This window comes from Grammomys surdaster, unplaced genomic scaffold (genome assembly GCF_004785775.1).
Source record: "Grammomys surdaster isolate TR1022 unplaced genomic scaffold, NIH_TR_1.0 125928, whole genome shotgun sequence".
NCBI classification, from domain to species: Eukaryota; Metazoa; Chordata; class Mammalia; order Rodentia; family Muridae; genus Grammomys; species Grammomys surdaster.
Genome location: NW_021620751.1, coordinates 112,704 through 132,769, shown reverse-complemented (window position 1 = coordinate 132,769; position 20,066 = coordinate 112,704). Strand labels below are relative to the sequence as shown.

Here is a 20,066-nt window from a genome sequence, read left to right as displayed (position 1 = left end):
CTCTCAGCAATGGACAGATCATGGAAACAGAAACTAAACGGAGACACTTTGATATTAACAGAAGTTATGAACCAAATGGACTTAACAGACATCTATAGAACATTTCATCCTAAAACAAAAGAATATACCTTTTTCTCAGCACCTCATGGTACCTTCTCCAAAATAGACCATATAATTGGTCACAAAACAAGCCTCTACAGATACAAAAAGATTGAAATAATCCCTTGCCTCTTATCAGATCACCATGGAATAAGACTGGTCTTTAATAATGACAAAACCAATGGAAAACCCATGTGCACATGGAAACTGAACAACTCTCTACTCAATGATGACTTGGTCAAGGAAGAAATAAAGAAAGAAATTAAAGACTTTTTAGATTTCAATGAAAATGAGGACACATCATACCAAAACTTGTGGGACTCCATGAAGGCAGTGCTAAGAGGAAAACTCATAGCTCTAAGTGCCTACAAAAAGAAACTGGAAAGAGCACACACTAACAAGTTGACTGCACAATTAAAAGTTCTAGAACAAAAAGAAGCAAATACACCCAGGAGGAGTAGAAGGCAGGAAATAATCAAACTCAGGGCTGAAATCAACCAAATAGAAACTGAAAGAACAATACAAAATATCAATAAAACCAGGAGTTGGTTCTTTGAGAAAATCAACAAGATAGATAAACCGTTAGCCAGATTAACCAGAGGGCACAGAGAGAGTATCCAAATTAATAAAATCAGAACTGAAAAGGGAGACATAACAACAGAAACGGAAGAAATTAAAAAAATCATCAGATCCTACTACAAAGGCCTATACTCAACAAAACTGGAAAACCTGGATGAAATGGACAATTTCCTAGACAGATACCAGGTACCAAAATTAAACCAGGAGCAGATAAACCATCTAAATAGTCCCATAACCCCTCAGGAAATAGCAGCAGTCATTAAAAGTCTCCCCACTAAAAAAAGCCCAGGACCAGATGGTTTTAGTGCTGAATTCTATCAGACCTTCAAGGAAGACCTAATACCAATTCTCTTCAAACTATTCCACAAAATAGAGACAGAAGGAACACTACCCAATTCGTTCTATGAAGCTACAATTACACTCATTCCCAAACCCCACAAGGACCCAACAAAGAAAGAGAACTTCAGACCAATCTCCCTTATGAACATCGATGCAAAAATACTCAATAAAATTCTAGCAAACCGAATCCAAGACCACATCAAAACAATCATCCATCATGATCAAGTAGGTTTTATCCCAGGAATGCAGGGATGGTTCAATATTCGGAAATCCATCAATGTAATCCACTATATAAACAAACTTAAAGAAAAAAACCATATGATTATCTCACTAGATGCTGAGAAAGCATTTGACAAAATTCAACATCCCTTCATGATAAAAGTCTTGGAAAGATCAGGAATTCAAGGCCCCTACCTAAACATAGTAAAAGCAATTTACAGCAAACCAGTAGCCAACATCAAGCTAAATGGAGAGAAACTTGAAGCAATCCCACTAAGATCAGGGACTAGACAAGGTTGCCCACTCTCCCCCTACCTATTCAATATAGTACTGGAAGTCTTAGCCAGAGCAATTAGACAGCAAAAAGAAGTCAAAGGGATACAAATAGGAAAGGAAGAAGTCAAAATATCGCTATTTGCAGATGATATGATAGTATACTTAAGTGACCCCCAAACTTCCACCAGAGAACTCCTAAACCTGATAAACAACTTCAGCAAAGTGGCTGGTTATAAAATCAACTCAAACAAATCAGTAGCCTTCCTCTACATGAAAGATAAACAGACTGAAAAAGAAATTAGGGAAATGACACCCTTCACAATAGTTGCAAATAATATAAAATACCTTGGTGTGAATCTAACCAAGCAAGTGAAAGACCTGTATGACAAGAACTTCAAGTCTCTGAAGAAAGAAATTGAAGAAGATCTCAGAAGATGGAAAGATCTCCCATGCTCATGGATTGGCAGGATTAATATAATAAAAATGGCCATCTTGCCAAAAGCAATCTACAGATTCAATGCAATCCCCATTAAAATCCCAACTCAATTCTTCACAGAGTTAGAAAAGGAAATTCTCAAATTCATATGGAATAACAAAAAACCTAGGATAGCGAAAACTATTCTCAACAATAAAAGAACTTCGGGAGGAATCACCATCCCTGACCTCAAGCTGTACTACAGAGCAATAGTGATAAAAACTACCTGGTATTGGTACAGAGACAGGCAGGAAGATCAATGGAATAGAATTGAAGACCCAGAAATGAACCCACACTCCTATGGTCACTTGATCTTTGACAAAGGAGCTAAAACTGTCCAGTGGAAAAAGGACAGCATTTTCAACAAATGGTGCTGGTTCAACTGGAGGACAACATGTAGAAGAATGAAAATTGATCCATTCTTATCCCCTTGTACAAAGCTCAAATCTAAGTGGATAAAGGACCTCCACATAAAACCAGATACACTGAAACTAATAGAAGAGAAGGTGGGGAAAAGCCTCGAATACTTGGGCACAGGGGAAAAGTTCCTGAACAGAACTCCAATGGCATATGCTCTAAGATCGAGAATTGACAAATGGGACTTCATAAAATTGCAAAGTTTCTGTAAGGCAAAGGACACTGTCAATAGGACAAAACGACAACCAACAAATTGGGAAAAGATCTTTACCAATCCTTCATCTGATAGAGGGCTAATATCCAATATATACAAAGAACTCAAGAAATTAGACTCCAGGCAACCAAATTACCCTATTAAAAAATGGGGTATAGAGCTTAACAAAGAATTTTCAACAGAAGAAACTCGAATGGCCGAGAAGCACCTAAAGAAATGCTCGGCATCCTTAGTTGTCAGGGAAATGCAAATCAAAACAACCCTGAGATTCCATCTCACACCAGTCAGAATGGCTAAGATTAAAAACTCAGGTGATAGTAGATGCTGGCGAGGGTGTGGAGAAAGAGGAACACTCCTCCATTGTTGGTGGGACTGCAAGATGGTGCAACCACTTTGGAAATCAGTGTGGCGGTTCCTCAGAAAATTGGACATAGCATTACCCGAGGATCCAGCTATACCACTCCTAGGCATATACCCAGAAGATGCTCGAACATATAACAAGGACATATGCTCAACTATGTTCATAGCAGCCTTATTTATAATAGCCAGGAGCTGGAAAGAACCCAGATGTCCTTCAACTGAGGAATGGATTTAAAAAATGTGGTATATTTACACAATGGAGTATTACTCAGCTATTAAAAACATTGAATTCGAGAGTTTCCTAGTTAAATGGATGGAACTAGAAATTATCATACTGAGTGAGGTAAGCCAATCACAAAAGAACACACATGGTATTCACTCACTGATTATTGGATATTAGCCCAGAACCTTAAAATGCCCAAGATGCAACTCACAGGCCACATGAAGTCCATAAAGAAGGAAGACCAAGTGGGGGTGATTCGGTCCTTCTTAGAAGGAGCAACAAAATACTCAAGGGAGCAAATATGGAGACAAAGCGAGGGACAAAAACTGAAGGAGGGGCCATCTGAAGACCTTTCCACCTGAGTATCCATCCCATGTGCAGTCACCAAAGGTAGATGCTGATGTGGAAGTCAGGAAGTGCATGCTGATAAGAGCCTGATATGGATGTTTCCTCAGAGGTCTTCAAGAGTCTGACATATTCAGAGGCAGATGCTCACAACTAGCCATTGAAGTGATTATGGGGTTCTCAATGGAGGAGTTAGAGTGAAGACTGAAGGAGCTGAAAGGATTTGTGGCCCCATGAGGAGAGCAACAATACCAACCAACCACAGCTCCCAGGGTCTAAACCACCAGCCTGGGAGCACTTATGGAGGGATCCAGGGCCTTAGCTGAATATATAAGAGTGGAGGGCCCTGCTGGGCACAGGTGGAAGATGAGATCCTTGACCTCATGAAGGCTGGACGCCCCAGGGGGTGGGAGTTTTGAGGGTGGGGAGGTGGGAGTGGGGGGGTAGATAGAGGTTACATCCACAAAGAAGAAGGAGGAGGTGTGAGGGGATTGGGGGTTCCTGGGTGGGTGGGGGATGGGGTAAGTGGACAACATATGAAATGTAAATAAAACATCCAATAAAAAAATTTAAAAAAAAAATAAAAATAAAAGTAAACACAAATTAACATGTATTTACATGATCTACAAATCAATTATTGATGTAAGTTATATTATATCTAAAAGTGTTACATTTTAAATACACATGTTCAACATCAAACACAAGTTTTTCCAACACATTTAAGGAAATAAACAGACAGTCCTGTCAACTTTTCTCTGTTGCATTTGCTCATTTTCTCCGTCTAGGAAGGCCAACCACCTTAGCTGAGACCATGGGCAAAGCAGAAATGTGGCTCATTCGGTCCTACTGGGATTTGGAGTTTCCTCACCCAACCTTACCAAATATTGAATATGTTGGAGGACTCCATTTGAAACCTGCTAAACCTTTACCTAAGGTAAATACATTCTTTTTACATTTATTTCATTTCATTTCATTCCTGTAGAAAGTGATTCTACATCTGTCATTACCTTTTTCTCCCAATGATAGAGATGCATGGGAAGTGGAATTAAGAATCCTGATAAGTAGGAGCTCAATGAACTCAGGAAAGAACATAATAGACTTGGAAAATATTCATATAAATGCATTAAATTAAGTCATGTAGGGTACTAGAGTGATTTGCCATTGGATAAAGTCCTTACCAAGCAACCATGACAATGTGAGTTTGAATTCCAAAGCCCACATAAAAGCTGAGTGTTTTGACATAGCATGTATTACTATAGTACTGAGTTGCAGAAACAGGTTAATACTGGGGATACTAATCTGTTAAAATGGTGAGATTCTTGTTCAGTCAGTGGGAGACAGTCTCAAAAATAATATGTTAAAGTTAATAGAGTAGAACACCTGATATTATCATGGACTTCATTACCTAAAACAAAGGCAGGGAATTTGGAGAAATTAATAAAGTACTCTCATTTATACACAATATCAGAAAATTATTACATAGTATGTGTTTACCACAAAGTTTTGACTATTTTATAAAGAAACAAAACATTTTATTTACTACAGGGGGGAAAATGCATTAACTATCACATATGTACATACCACACCATAAATATTATTTCAATAGACACTAGCTTATAACATAAAATCAGCTATAATAGGAGAAACCTAAGCAGCAAGGCAAAATTTATGCAATCTATGGAATGAAAAATGTAATGCAGCAAGAATTTTACAAATATTTCAATATTAAACTTGCATTCCTTAGCTTTCATTTTGCCAGAGGAAAGTACTAAGAATGTTTTTTGAACATGTGTGAGTGCACTTCATACCACTGACAGTGTTCAACTGTGCCAGTTCTGCCTTCTGTATGTTTTAACACCACCATTCTAAAAATTCCTAAGAATACTTCAATTTTTATTCTCCTAGGTTTTTTGTAAAAGTTTCATGAGTGATTTGTCTACAATTGCTATTATGTGATTGAACAAGTTATTTATTCACAGGATATGGAAGAATTTGTCCAGAGCTCGGGAGACCAGGGTGTGGTGGTGTTTTCTCTTGGGTCAATGGTCAGTAACATGACAGAAGATAAGGCCAATGCAATTGCATGGGCTCTTGCCCAGATTCCACAAAAGGTGAGGTAAAGTGCCCATGGGAAGCAACTGTTTATTGAGTCTATAAAAGTCCTTGTAAGGTCTGATTCTAGAAAAAACTATGAGAAATCTAAAGGTTTAGGTAAGATCTAATTTACCTTAGCCAAATTACAAACAGAAACACACAAGTGATGTTACAAGATTACAGAAGGTATTTTTGGCTCTGAGTACCTTGGATATCAATGTTGTGGTCTCTGGGTACATTCGAAAATGCTGTCATTATGATGATACCACTGTCAAGGATGTAGACATGTAGCAAATTCTTCTTGATTCTTATGAAAAAGATAATAGCTGGATAGATTTTAAATTCAAGTGAATCTAGCCAACATGTACAACGCATGTAAAACCAAAAAACAAACCAAATCTAAATCAACCATTCTGTAGTGGAAATCCTCACATGTAGAATATTTGGAGAAGAAAAATGGCTCCTTAGGTTTTGGGTTTTTTTGTTGTTGCTTTTATTTTTGTTTTTTGATGATAAAAACACACAGTCAGTACTGCACAGGTCAATTTAATACAATGGGCTTTCACAATACCATGGCAGTTTATAGGTATGTTTAATATAAACCCTTCTGGAGCAGCTTTCCAAACCCTATGACTTGACACAATCTCACACTGCAGCTCAAGCTAGTGGCTTCATCAGCAAGAAATCCCCCTGTCCAAGCTTCTGTGGTAGTAGGACAGATAGTTTTTAAGGACCAAAGTAGGGTGGATATGGAAGGGAGTGATATAGCAAAGATTGAGGTATGGAGGGATGAATAAAAAAAAATCTGATATGAAACTCTTAAAGAAATGTAAAAAAAGATGTCAATCTAACTATGTGGTCATAGTTGTCATTTGGAGATGAGGAGTAAGTCCAGTGTGCAGATGATGCCAATATGTTCTGAACCATTGGTCCACTGCAATTGGTCCATAAAGGATGTGTTCTTCTTGGGTTAAGTTGGTACACCAAGTTCAATATCTGTGTTTAAATCCTATCCTGTCACTACTCCAGAGGAAGTGGGAGGCTAAAGCCATATGCAATAGTCAACTTTATTCAAAGAATCAAAACCTTACACTCTGAGGGTTAAGAAAGGTTTTATGAGTACATAACGCATGAGTTCCAGCTGTGTACAATCACAAAAATGAGCTGTGTACAATCACAAAAATGAGCTGTGTATGACAAAAACATTCTTTCCTAATGAGAAACACAAAGGACACTTTAATCTGGACAATAGCAAGTAGAAGTGGTCAACCTGAAGTAGACCCACTTCTATTTTCTAGAGCTGAGAAGGGGGTCAAATTACAATCCAAAATAATCTCTGAGTTTGAAGAAACTGAGTTTAAAAACCCGTGTCCTGTTTTCTTGGAGTGTCTTCACAAGCTGTCAATAATCTCCTCCAGTCTTGGACCATTTTCACACATATCCTCCTTTTAATGTTTTTTAAACACAGAATATACAAAGTGATTTTGATTTAATATGCATTCAGATTTACCCATCTTTGGATGTGTGAGTATACACAGGTTCACAGGTGAAAACGGATGGTATCACCAGAAAGAGATTTTCAGTTGACAAATGGCAACTGTTAACTTCTTCCTTGGTGCATAGGGTCTTTAATTGGTCCAAAGTACACAGACTTTACTTCTGATGGTATAGTCAATAAATTCTTGTTTACCTTTTAGCTGGAGGGTTGCTATCTTCATGATGATGGCTACAATCTTCTCACCCTCCACCTTTCTCCTCCATAACTCAGGACTATAGGAACCTAAGAGGTGTTCAAAATTTTTTATTGGAAACATCTGCAATGCTAGTTGCATATCCTTAGCCCAATTGCTTGAGCCAACTGAGTTTCCAAGGTTCAAATTGTTGAAATCACACAGGCCTGTTTAAAGGCAGTTCGGAATGTTCTGTAGAGAAATAGTTTTGAATTTCTGAACATGTATCCCTTTCAGATAATTTTTAAAATAAGAATCAATAAGGTAAGTGCAAAGAAAATTGGGTGACCCTTGGTGTCACCCAATATTTTTTAAACTAGTTGTTATTTTAACATTCTATACTTTCTTTCAATTATGCCTTGACTATTATGATTATAAAGAAGTCTAACAGTATAATTAATATTTGCATCATCATTTGCAGAAGTTTTCATTTTTATCTCTACTACAGGCTGGTCCATAGTCATTTTTATTGAAGTAGGCCCTCTGATTCCATTAAAAGTGTGGAGAAGAAAAGAGTACATTGCAAAAGCATTCTCTGAGTATAGAAGAAGAACCCAAAAACTTTAGAGTACATAAAAATGCATACATGCAGGTTCAGTATCAAAGGGAGAAGAGCATAGTAAGTTATATCTACTATCCACAGTTCACTAATTTTTTTTTACCTCTTGCATTAACTCTAGCTTTAAGAATATGATATTATAAGGGAGAACATGTAGGGCATTCTAGTACAATCTGTCTCACTTGTCTAAGTGGGATGTGATATTGTACAAGAACTCCAGCACCATTGTTGTGTAGGTGGTGGTGTTGCTGCTGTGGGAAAGTAGGAATATCGCTGCTTAATGCATCAGCTTGCTTCTTTTGTTTTGTAATAGAACCAGGGAGCTTAGTGTGCACATGTATGAGTAATAAACACAGGATGAGTGCTGGTTTGAACAGTTGTTGTAGATCCTGTAGTAATGGGAGCATGGCAGGCTGTGAGGATGAAATTAAAACTTCCCTATCCTACTGTAAGAATCTGTTTGAAACTTGAAAACTCTATAGACTCCTGTAACTCTCTTTAAAACTGATTGTTAGTTAGGTGTAAGATAATACAGAAAGGAATATGTCCATATAATTGGTAACATTAGAGCCTCCCCAGATGTATTAACTGAGCAAGAAGAGAAAGGTGAGTAGTTAGTATTTTATGGCCCTTATGGTGTAAATGGGTCCATTCCATGGTTTATTTTCTTAGCTTTAATATGTATAGGAGACAACTTAGTGACGAAAATAAGTGTAAAGGCAGCGAAGGATCCACATTATAAACAAATGCATTGTTTACTTCAGATTTAAATGGCTGTAATACTTTTGTCTCTCAAGATGAAATCAAGGATTATTCAATGTCATCTCTCCTTTCAGAGTTCTAAATAGATTTATTAATCCAAATTTAGATATTCTCAAAATAGTGTGTATGCAATTAGCATTCTCTAATAATTTTGAATTTTTTGAGTGTTTTTATTTATTTTTTATTAGTTATTTTATTTATTTATATTTCAAATGTTATCCCCCTTCCTGTTTTCCCTTCTGCAATCCCCTTATGCCATCTCCCATCCCCAAACTTCTTTTTATTATTATTAATCACTCCATTTGTTTACATCTCAAATGATTTCCCACTTCCAGGTTACCTGTCCACAAGACGGCATGTCACAGCTTCCCTCTTCCCCTTCCTCTTGTCTCTATTAGAGTGCTCCTCCACTCACACACCCTCTCCACCACACCTCTCCAGAATCCCCCTATGCTAAGGCAATAAGCCTCCACAGGACCAAGGTCCTCCCCTCCCATTTCTGTTAGACAAGGCCATCTTCTGCTACACATGTATCTGGATCCATGAAACCCTCTCTGTACACTGGTTGGCTGGTGGTCTAGTTTGTGGGAGCACAGAGTGTTTCAAGAGAAGGTTGTTCTTCCTGTGGGGTTGCAATTTCCATCATCTCCAGTCCTTCTGCCAGCTCCCCCACCAGGGTCCATGAACTCAATCTGATAGTTGGCTCCTAGCATCCACATCTGCACCCACCCTCCCTCCCACTGACCCACTTCTGCCTCACCGCCCTGGCATTTTCCTACACTGAGACATTGAGCTTTCACAGGATCAAGGTTCTCCCTCCCACTGATGCCAGCTGGAGACCATCTTCCCTATATATGCAGCTGGAGGCATGGGTCCTCCTTTGGTTGGTGGTTTAGTCCTTGGGAGCTCTCTGGGGGGTCTGTTTGGTTGATATTGTTGTTCTTCCTATGAGGTTGCAAACCCCTTCAACTTCTTCAGTCCTTCCCATAACTATTTCATTGGGATCTCTGTGCTTAGTCTTATGGATGGCTGCAAATATCCACATCTGTGTTTGTCAGGTTCTGGCAGAGCCTCTCAGGAAAGCTATATCATGCTGCTGTCAGCAAGCACTTCTTGGCATCAGCAATGATGTCTGGGTCTGGTGTCTGCATATGGGCTGGATCCCCGGGTTGGGCAATCTCTGGATGGCCTTTACTTCAGATTCCGCTCTACTCTTAGTGTTGAGTGTTTTTCAATTTTGTTTTCCATGGGTACTAACAGGATCTAACTCCTAGTTGCTTCAGATATTACACAGTATCTAATCTTTGTACATTTTCAGGAATAATAGTCAGACCATATTTATGTAGCACATCATGAGTCATGTCAGATACAGATTATAGCTCTTTCAGTTTGGAGGTGACTTACAGGAGATAGTTTAGAGAATCAATACTATAAGCCTGTAGGAAGACCTGCCTCACAATCTCTAAAACCTTTCTAGCATGGATTTGTTACATAATAGTGGATTTTTGCCATGCCTTGAGGTAGTACAGCCCATTGATATCAAAGCTGTGGTTCTTTAGGATTGAGTAAAGAAACAGAAAAGGCTAAAGATACCTTATTATCAAGATGAATAGGTATAGTATAAAAGCATTTTTTCAAATCCATAACAATTGAAGACCAATCAGGCTATAAAGCTAAAATTGACAACATGGTGGCATTAACATTTCAGAAGTCAACCAACCATTTCCATTTACCATTTTTTTAAATTACAAAAACACATCCTCACACTTCCGCTAGATTCCCTATTTCATCCCCCCTCCTCTTGCTTCTATGAGAGTGTGCTCCCTCCCACCCACTCACTCCTGCCTCCTCACCCTCAAATTCTGCCACTCTTGGAGTGTTCTCAATGCACTCAGAATTCTACTCACATGACTCCATGCCTGGACAATTCCAACACTACAGTATTCAAGGGTTCTTCCAGATGGGTCAGATGATTCCAAATTCCTATTGGCCAACACATTAGCCATTAGTTCCAAGTACTCCATGGCAAAGATAATTCTGGATGGGAAATAATTAAGAATACACAATCAAAGACAAAAAACTTAAATTCACTGAAAATAAATAGAAAAACTGAACATAACCTCTTAAGTATTTAAAATGTATTTTATTACAGTATTGAAACTGGAATATTAGAGCTATCAAAATGATTTATAGAAAATAAATTAGTAGTAATTTGCCAATATTCTTTGTAGTTGAATTACATCACCATGGCATTGTATTAATATTTTCATGTATTGCTAACTGTCTCATTTGTCTACATATCTCTTCATTGAAAATGATGATTGTGTTCAAAGTATCTGAGTGTAAAACACAAAATCTCCTGCACCATCCTCTCTCAGTCTTTTAAGACTTCTCATTGCTCACCTCTTCTGACTTCCTCATTTATCCTGTGGACAATCTTCAGATAAGTTTTCTTTATGCGAAAAAAGGGGTACATTTTAAATTATTTCTCTTTTGGAAATTATAATGACATGATTTGTCCCTTTTCATTCCTCCCTCCAAACACTTGCATACACATGTCCCCTTGGTCTCTTTCAAACTTATGTTCTCTTTTTTTTAATTAATTGTTGTCATATATACATATGTATATGTCTCTACATTTATATTCCTAAATATATTCTGCTCAGTCTTTATAATGTTAAATTTGGCTCCACTAATAAAAATTGTCTAATATTTAACAGGTTCTTTGGAAATTTGATGGCAAAACCCCGGCAACCTTAGGACCCAATACCAAAGTCTACAAGTGGCTCCCTCAGAATGACCTCCTTGGTAAGACTCTGGAAAACAAAGTCAAAATCATGACTAAGACTTTGATTCCTATATGTATCCCTTTGGCTGCAAAATCTTTATATCACACTTGTTTCATGGATTGTTTATTTATGATAACAAGTTCTGCCATGGATTTGGTCTTTTCTTACCACTCACTTTTTTTTTTCATATCTACTATGGACTTCATGTCTTCAACTAGAAATGACTGTTTCATTTTTCAAGTCTCTAGTCACATGCAAATCTATAAAAATAGTCCTCTATAAATTAAGTTTCTTCTAGCTCTGAGACAGAAAGATATTTCAGTGAGGTTATCATTACAACAATCTTCATGAAGAAAATCTCTTTTCAGTTACTCATAGTAAACATTTCTCTTTATATTTTTAAAACTTGCTGGTTAATGTTAAACTGAATTCATCTTATTCTAGGTCATCCAAAAACCAAAGCCTTTGTAACTCATGGTGGAGCCAATGGTGTCTATGAGGCTATCTATCATGGAATCCCTATGATTGGCATTCCTTTGTTTGGAGAACAACATGATAACATTGCCCAGATGGTCGCCAAAGGAGCAGCTGTTACATTGAATATCAGAACATTTTCAAGGTCAGATTTGCTCAACGCACTGGAGGAAGTCTTATACAATCCTTCGTGAGTATAACCTTTTAGAATGTGTATCACTCATTCATTCATTCATTCATTCATTCACTGTCTTCTTACTGAAGGCTAAACAAACATGAATTTTTGTGAAGGTAATGGTAATGATAGGAACAGAGATAAATTAGGGCATGATTCAGTACACACATCTGTTATAGTAAATAATTAAAATCAACCTCTGACTAAAGCAGACTATTTAAGCTGTGGTGGCTCTGTCTAGCTCAGCCACCATGTTTCTCAGCCTGAGGCTTCGTGCATGCTGCAGCTAGAACCAGCCCGCCAGAAACACCAGCCCTGCCACTTACTAGATGCCAGCATGAAAGTTGGTTCTGCCAATCTTCCACACTGTCTTCGCAAGGCAGGGCATTGCCCAGACCATTCTGCCATACATGTGGGCTCAGTAAGAGAATGAGACTCTAATTCTTATAGATTAGTCAAAGGCTTTATATGTTTGATAATGGTTAATAAGATGCCCATACAATGAGATTTGTATCCCAATTAGCTAACCTAATTATAAGTCTATAAGTTGTTCCCCATGAGTGCTCTCCATACCTGTGTGGTTCTCCATCCTCCTACATCTCTGCCCTCTCTAGCTCCTCCTCTTCCTTTTTTCTCTTCCTTTCCCAACTCCTCCTCTTCCTCTCCTTACTCCTCCCACCTTAGCTCCTCCTACACACATCATTCTCTCCTTTACTTTTTGCCTTCTAATTCCTTATGCTTTATGCTTTATGTTTTTATCATATGTAAACCAGGATGGCCCTAAATATGTAACCCCTTCTGCTTCATCCTCCACACTGCTTGGCCAAGAAAGATTTTGACAGCCCTGGCCAACACTTCAAACGAAGGCTTTCATATCTGGGGTGGGGCTTTTTGGTAGGATGTCCTTGGCTATTGGAGGGAGGACCATAAGTCCAGATGAGAAAAGTTCACTAAAACTGTATATGTATATTTATGCATGGAGTTGGATATAAAGCATAAATAATTAATAGTATAATTCTTTCTGTTTTTTTTTTCAGACATTCTTCTTGTTATTTTCTCCATTTCCCTCCTCTTCTTGTTCCCCTTGCCCTTACCCTCTTCCCATTTCTCTTATCAGATCCCTTGAATTCTGCCATCTCCCTTCACACTCTTCACACTCTTCGCACCTTCATCTGTATTAACCACCCCCATCTCTAAGGAGCATCTACTCTTCCTATTCCTTCATCAGATCAGTTGAATCCTAAACTCCAAATAACAGTAATATCTATACTAATAAATGACGATGTTCTCATGAGAAAAAAATACACAGTATACAATTTTGCTGTTGTGCTTGTAAACAGTAGAAGGGTGAGTTACCACCATTGTAATTCCTACCTGTTGTGCCATATCAAACTTATATTTATAGGGCTGGTGAAACATGTTTCTAAGTTACCCTTCTCCTTTTTATTATCATCAATAATCTTTTTAACAATAGAATCAAATGCACTTACATGTGTCTCTGTGAAATTTGGATCATTTTTCTAAGATTGAAATGTTAACCAAAAAAGTCAAGATCAACAATAATATTGAAAATTAGGCTCAAATGATGGCTCAATAGGTAAGAGCAGGATTTTTTTGGTAGCATTCTCTATTAATTGATAGCCATTTTATCTCTTACAGCTATAAAAAGAATGCTATGTGGCTGTCAACCATTCACCATGACCAACCTATGAAGCCTTTGGACAGGGCTGTTTTCTGGATTGAATTTGTCATGCGCCACAAAAGTGCCAAGCACCTAAGACCACTTGGACATAACCTTACCTGGTACCAGTACCACTCTCTGGATGTGATTGGATTCCTTCTTGCCTGTGTGGCAGCTATTGCTGCCATTGCTGTGAAGTGCCTCCTGTTCATTTACCGATTCTTCATAAAGAAAGAAACGAAAATGAAGAATGAATAGAGCTCATTAACAATTCACTACATGAACAAACTTTCAGCCTCATTCTAATTTATGAACCACTTTCTAAACACTGATTTTTTTTATCAAGTCAGATAGTCTTTGTAAATTTTTATCATGTAAGAAGACAGATAAGACTATGAATACTGAAATGTTATCAAAAATCCCATTTTTTTAAATTTTCAAACTATTTAATGCAAAAATATTATAGAAAAATGTGGAAAATAAAGATGTACTTGATAGAGTCTTAAAAATCAAAGTATTAACCTTACAATATTTCAATATTTCCATTTGCCTCTTTCACCAAGACTGAATCTGTAGTTTTCATAGAACTCCACAATCAAAAAAATAGCTAACTTACACATTACAAATACTGACATATAAATATGTTTTTCCTGTAATAGTCTTAATTGATTGTAGTCTCAGATAAAGTGTGGTATGTTTTGGATATCAGTTTTAAAGGGTACGAATCTGTAGGCTATTTTGTTCCTGTAGTAAAATGTGATGACCAAACACAAGGGAACACAAGCAGCTCAAAGGAAAACCAGAACAGTTTAGTTTGAATTCTCTATACAGATCCTTAGGATGCATGAGAGCTGGGAAGGCAGGGTATGAGGCAGCCAGAGGAGGAAGCTTACTCATCACATCTCAACCACATATAGAAAGCATAGAGAGTGAGCAGAAAGTGGAGCTAAGTTATAAACTTTCAAAGCTTGCTCCAGTGATATACTTCCTCCAAAGATTTAACTCATTTAATTAAGATTACATAGCCTCAAACAACATTACCAATTTAGGAAAAACTGCTCAAATTCATCAGCCCTTCTGAAATATTTTATATTCAAACCACAACAGGAAATAACCCTGTTTCTTCATTCTTATCTTTTAGCATACCTTACGTTGTTACCATTCTAATATTTAAAGTTCTAACACAGCACTATAGAAAACTTGTACTTCTTCAGTATAATTTAACTGTGATCATGAGGTATAATGTTCATTGGAAATGAAGTATATGAACAGGAAACAAATAGAAGTCCTAACTAAAGTAAGCATTATACTGTTTTCCACAAACTATCATAACCTTTTAGGACTCACAAAAATTATTAATTCTGAAAAAATAAATCAAAAGGAGAAAACCTAGATCATCTTCCACACATAGAATTCAAAAGGATAATTGTGAACATACTCAAAGTATACAAAATTTAAAAAATATTAATCACTTTAGTCAACTAGAAGAATGCAGAAATAAACTGACCGAAGTTAAAGAAAACATAAACCAAGAGGTTCAACTAATAAGATAATTGGGGACATTAAAACAGTATTCAATGAAGAGGTTGAAATACTGAAGAAAATGAAAACTGAAATTAACTGGTAATAAAACCTCAATTGGAGGCTGGACAGTGGTGGCGCATGCCTTTAATCCCAGCACTTGGGAGGCAGAGACAGGCAGATTTCTGAGTTTGAGGCCAGCCTGGTCTCCCGAGTGAGTTCCAGGACAGCCAAAAAAAAAATAAAACTCAACTAGTAAAATTATAAATGTAATAGAAACCTTCGACAAGAGAATGAATGAAGTGGTAGACAGAACATCAGGAATTCAAGAAAGAGGAGAATAACTGAACCCTTCAATCAAAGATGACTATACATTTAAAAAATACATGAATATTGCAACAGAAAAAAATGAGTTTAATGTCAATGGCACCAAAATATCCATGATGAAGCCATATAAAAAACTGATATTATAGAGGAACAAAAATCTCATCCAGGTAGAAGTCATTGGAAGAATGAGTAAAAAGGACCAGCAAAGTCAATAACGATACACAATAGCATATTAATTAAAATTAAAGCACTAAAAACAAAAGTGAAAAAGAAATATTGGAAGCTGCAATAAAAAAGTTTAAAGTCACATATGTCATTTCAGTCCCGTTTGGTCTCCCTTCTTCCCTGGACCTTGGACCTGGTCTACGTGGACAAAGGGAGCAGAGTCAATCAACAGGATTTCAGACAGTCCATGATTACAAATAGTATTAATGACATAATGGAACCAGCTTCAGGAAGGCATATCAACTTTACTTGGAGTAATTTAAGGGCTGTATAGTTTTGGGCTAAAGGAATAGGAATATCCAGGGTAGGTAAAGGTCATTGGCTTAAAGTACTCAGGTACTTCACTACCATGGGGAAGCATTTCAGGAATCACACATGCTAGCTGAACAGGTTCTTTTTAATAAAAATGTATTTCATTGTTTGATTTGTTATTTTATTTATTTACATTTCAAATGTTTCCCCCATTCCTGGTTCACCTCTGCAACCCCCATCCCATTCCCCTCCCCCTGCTTATTTGAGGGTGCTCCCCAACCTACCTACTTATTCACCCACTCCCACCTCACCATCCTAACATTCCTCCACACTAGGGCATCAAGCCTCCAGAGGACCAAGGGCCTACCCTCCCTTTGATGCCAGACCACATGAAGATCAAGAAGGAAAACCAAAATGTGGGTGCTTCAGTCCCACTTAGAAGGGAGAACAAAATAATCACAGGAGGTAGAGGGAGGAAGTATCTGGGAGGGATAGTAGAGGGAGAGGGGAAAGGGAGGGTAGGATCAGATGTGGGAGGAGACTGGGGAGAAGTTCAGAGGACCAGATAATTGAAAGGAGATGTATAGCAGTGGAAGATAGGGAACTTATGGTAGCCACTAGAAAAGTCCTAGATACCCGGAAAGCAATAGCTTTCCTGGACCCTAAGGGTATGACATTAGCTGAAATACCCAACAAAGGGGAAAGAGAACTGCTAGAGACAATATCCAGTGCTTAGGCATGTCCCCTGGTTGAGAGGTAGGTCCATTGATCCATCTCAAAAAATTTATCCCGGAATTGTTCCTGTCTAAAGGAAGTACAAGACAATAAAGGGAGCAGAGACTGAAGGAAAGACCCTCCAGAGACTGAGGTGGTTCTTTTGCTTTTTTTTTTCTCAAGGCTTATATTGATTGATTGATTGATTGATTGATTTTAATTTTTATTGGATATTTTATTTATTTATTTATAATACAGATGTCATCCCATTTCCCCTCCTTAGAACCCCCTATCCCATCCCCCCTCCTCCTTTTTGCTTTTTTTACTATTTAAGTTACATGAATACATTAAGGTCAGTTCTAATTCTAGGTTGAGGGACTAGCAATATAATAGATGCAAGTAGTCAAGGAACAAGCAAGACAATAAACAAATAATCAAAGAAAAACAAAGGTATTAAACCCAATTACGTGAACACTCCCATGGTAACTGTTTCTAATTGTGGGGTGGTGGGCTGTGAGAGGCAGTAGGGTACCCAGTTGGGTCTGCTTCTATTCCCAGAGACCCTATAGGAACAGTAGGAGTTTGGTGGTACTCCTGAGGCTCCAGGTTCCTCTCACTTAGCTTTAGCCTTCCACAGCCCCTACCACAGAGGGATCTATGGCCATCAGTCATGTAGGAACAGTGCCTCAGGCTCTCCCACATGTAGATGAGCTCCAAGATCTGAGACCAAGCCAATAGGAGTCACCTGCTGCCAGGCCTGACCCATACCAAAACTGGTTATAAGAATCCTATTCAGGGACAGGAAGTTCTGCCATTCCAGCATTCTCCATGTATTTCAGCTACCTTGTGGTCAGGAAGTTGTGGTGGGAGCCTAGTGCAGTGTGAGTATTTGAGGTACCTGTAAACTTTCTCAAGCTACAATTATCATGCCAACCTCCTAGGACATTCAGCAGGTGGTCCTATCACCTTCCAGGTCTCTATATTCTCAGCAAAATCTGCATAACTGTAAATCAAAACAGAAAACCCTGGATAGTAAAGGCCAAGGAGACTCTAACAAAGGATCCAGAACCTAGGAGAAGAACAACAAAAGAATGAGTGTGTCTCTAGGAAACACTCCACAGAATCTGTTAACCTTTAAGGGCATGGCTTTGGAATTCTCATTGGAAAAATGGTAATGCCTCAATTTTTGCTCAGAGAGCACTTTACATGGATGTGATGCTAGAGAATTACAACAATTTATTGTTTGTGGGGTTCACTGTTAAGCATGACCACTTCAGCTGAGGAATAGAACGAAGAACCCTGGAAGATGCAGTGAAAGGAGTACCAGGTTAGAGAATCTCTGGCATAGAAGATACCGTAGAAGACACTGACACGACAGCACAAAAGAAAAAGCTCCTAAATAAAAACATTCAGGACACAGTGAAAAGACCGAACCTAAGAATAATAGGTATAGACGAGAGTGAAGGTTCCCAACTCAAACTACCAGCAAACATCTTCAACAAAATTGTAGAAGAAAATTTCCCTGAAAGTAAATCTCCTGACTCTAAGTGCTTCCATAAAGAAATTGGAGAGAGCATACACTAGCAGCTTGACAGCACATTTGAAAGCTCTAGAACAAAAAGAAGCAAATACACCTAAGAGGAGTAGACAGAAGGAAATAATCACTCAGGGCTGAAATCATCCAAGTAGAAACAAAGAGAAATATACAAAGAATCAACCAAACCAGGAGCTGGTTCTTTGAGGAAATCAACAAGATCAATAAACCCACAGCCAGACTAACCAGAGGACACAAGACAGTTTCCAAATTAACAAAATCAGCAATGAAAAGGGAGACACAGCAACAGAAACTAAAACATTTTTTTAAAAAAAGCATGAAAGTCTACTACAAAACTTAATACTCTATACAACTGGAAGATCTAGATAAATGGATCATTTTCTAGACAGATACCAGGTACTCACATTAAATCAGGATAAGATAAACTATCTAAACAGTCCCATAACCACTAAGGAAATAAAAGCAGTCATTAAAATTCTTCCAATCAAAAAGTTTTCAGGACCAGATGGTTTTAGTGCAGAATTCTATCAAACCTTGAATACTTCAGACAACATTTATTACACATCAAAACAAAGAGTAACTCCATAAACAGTAGGGGTTCCAACACAGCATATGCCCAGGTAAAAACAGCTGTTATGATGTGGTGTGATTATCCAAATATCTTCAATCACATGCATATTGTTCTATGCACCATCTGCACAAATAATATATTTGATTCATTTGATTCATATCTGCCCTCAGCAGTCTTCTTGGTAGGCATCCCAATAAGGCTAGTAACCAGTTCTTAACCACCTAATTTTTCTCACTAATATCTAATGTTTGCCAACTCTGATAGACCAACAATGCATATTCTCATATTCTCATAAACAAATATGACAACACTTTTATTATGTTTGCATTTAAACCAACAACTTATGATTATATGTCACAGAATTTCAATATTGGAATTGCAAAAAAGTTTTCAAGGAATATTTTCACATATTATTTTCTCAAACATAACTATCTACAAAAGTGAAATAAATGAGATACAGAGTTTAAAAAAAAGAATCCTATTCAAGAGAAGTAAAGGTGTACAAGAATCATCCCATTGTCTGAGAGTTTCTGTCGCAAGAGATGAAACACTTGGGAAGAGATCTGCTCTCCTGAAGCACCTTCAGGACCCTTTCTGTGCTTCTTGCTAGCTAGCCAGATTCTCACTGGCTCAGCCCAGACCACCTCAGCACGGAGCAGCAGGCACAGCACCTGGGAGCAACTGGATGGGGACAGCGGAGATGTGGGTAGAGGCAGCAGCAGAGGCAGCAGAGGTGAATCCCCCTCCCTACTCTCACTCAATCCCCTTGGCCTGAACCCCTGCACCCAGCCAGGCCAAAGATCTTCATGGGAAGCCTTCTGGCACTGGGACCCACAGCTGGTCACCATGTGGGGCCCTGACAGTGACATAGCTGCTACAGGAACTGATATCGTGGGAAGGTGAGCCCTCCAAGTCTGGAGACAAACAACCTGTCCTGTTCTGCTGTGCTTTCAGTCAGAGCCATCAGGTGGATTTAGATAAGCCACAGGGGCAACTAAAGCCTTCTGGCCAGAGCTAATCTCTGGTGCTAGCTGAAGGTCCTGCTGGCCTCTATTTAAATCCCAACAACCCACAACGGCATTGGCAAAGAC

General features: G+C 38.2%; 1 protein-coding gene across 1 annotated transcript in view; it reads left to right on the top strand.

The window, feature by feature from the left end:
- LOC114608607 (UDP-glucuronosyltransferase 2B17) overlaps positions 1-16,304 on the top strand; it is a 29,523-nt gene extending 13,219 nt beyond the window's left edge. The window contains exons 2-6 of the mRNA XM_028752606.1: positions 4,332-4,480; positions 5,526-5,657; positions 11,412-11,499; positions 11,925-12,144; positions 13,789-16,304. Of these exons, the coding sequence (XP_028608439.1) occupies positions 4,332-4,480; positions 5,526-5,657; positions 11,412-11,499; positions 11,925-12,144; positions 13,789-14,068 (869 nt within the window). The 3' untranslated portion in view covers positions 14,069-16,304. The remainder of the gene's footprint in view (positions 1-4,331; positions 4,481-5,525; positions 5,658-11,411; positions 11,500-11,924; positions 12,145-13,788) is intronic.
- The last annotated feature ends 3,762 nt before the right edge of the window (positions 16,305-20,066 follow it).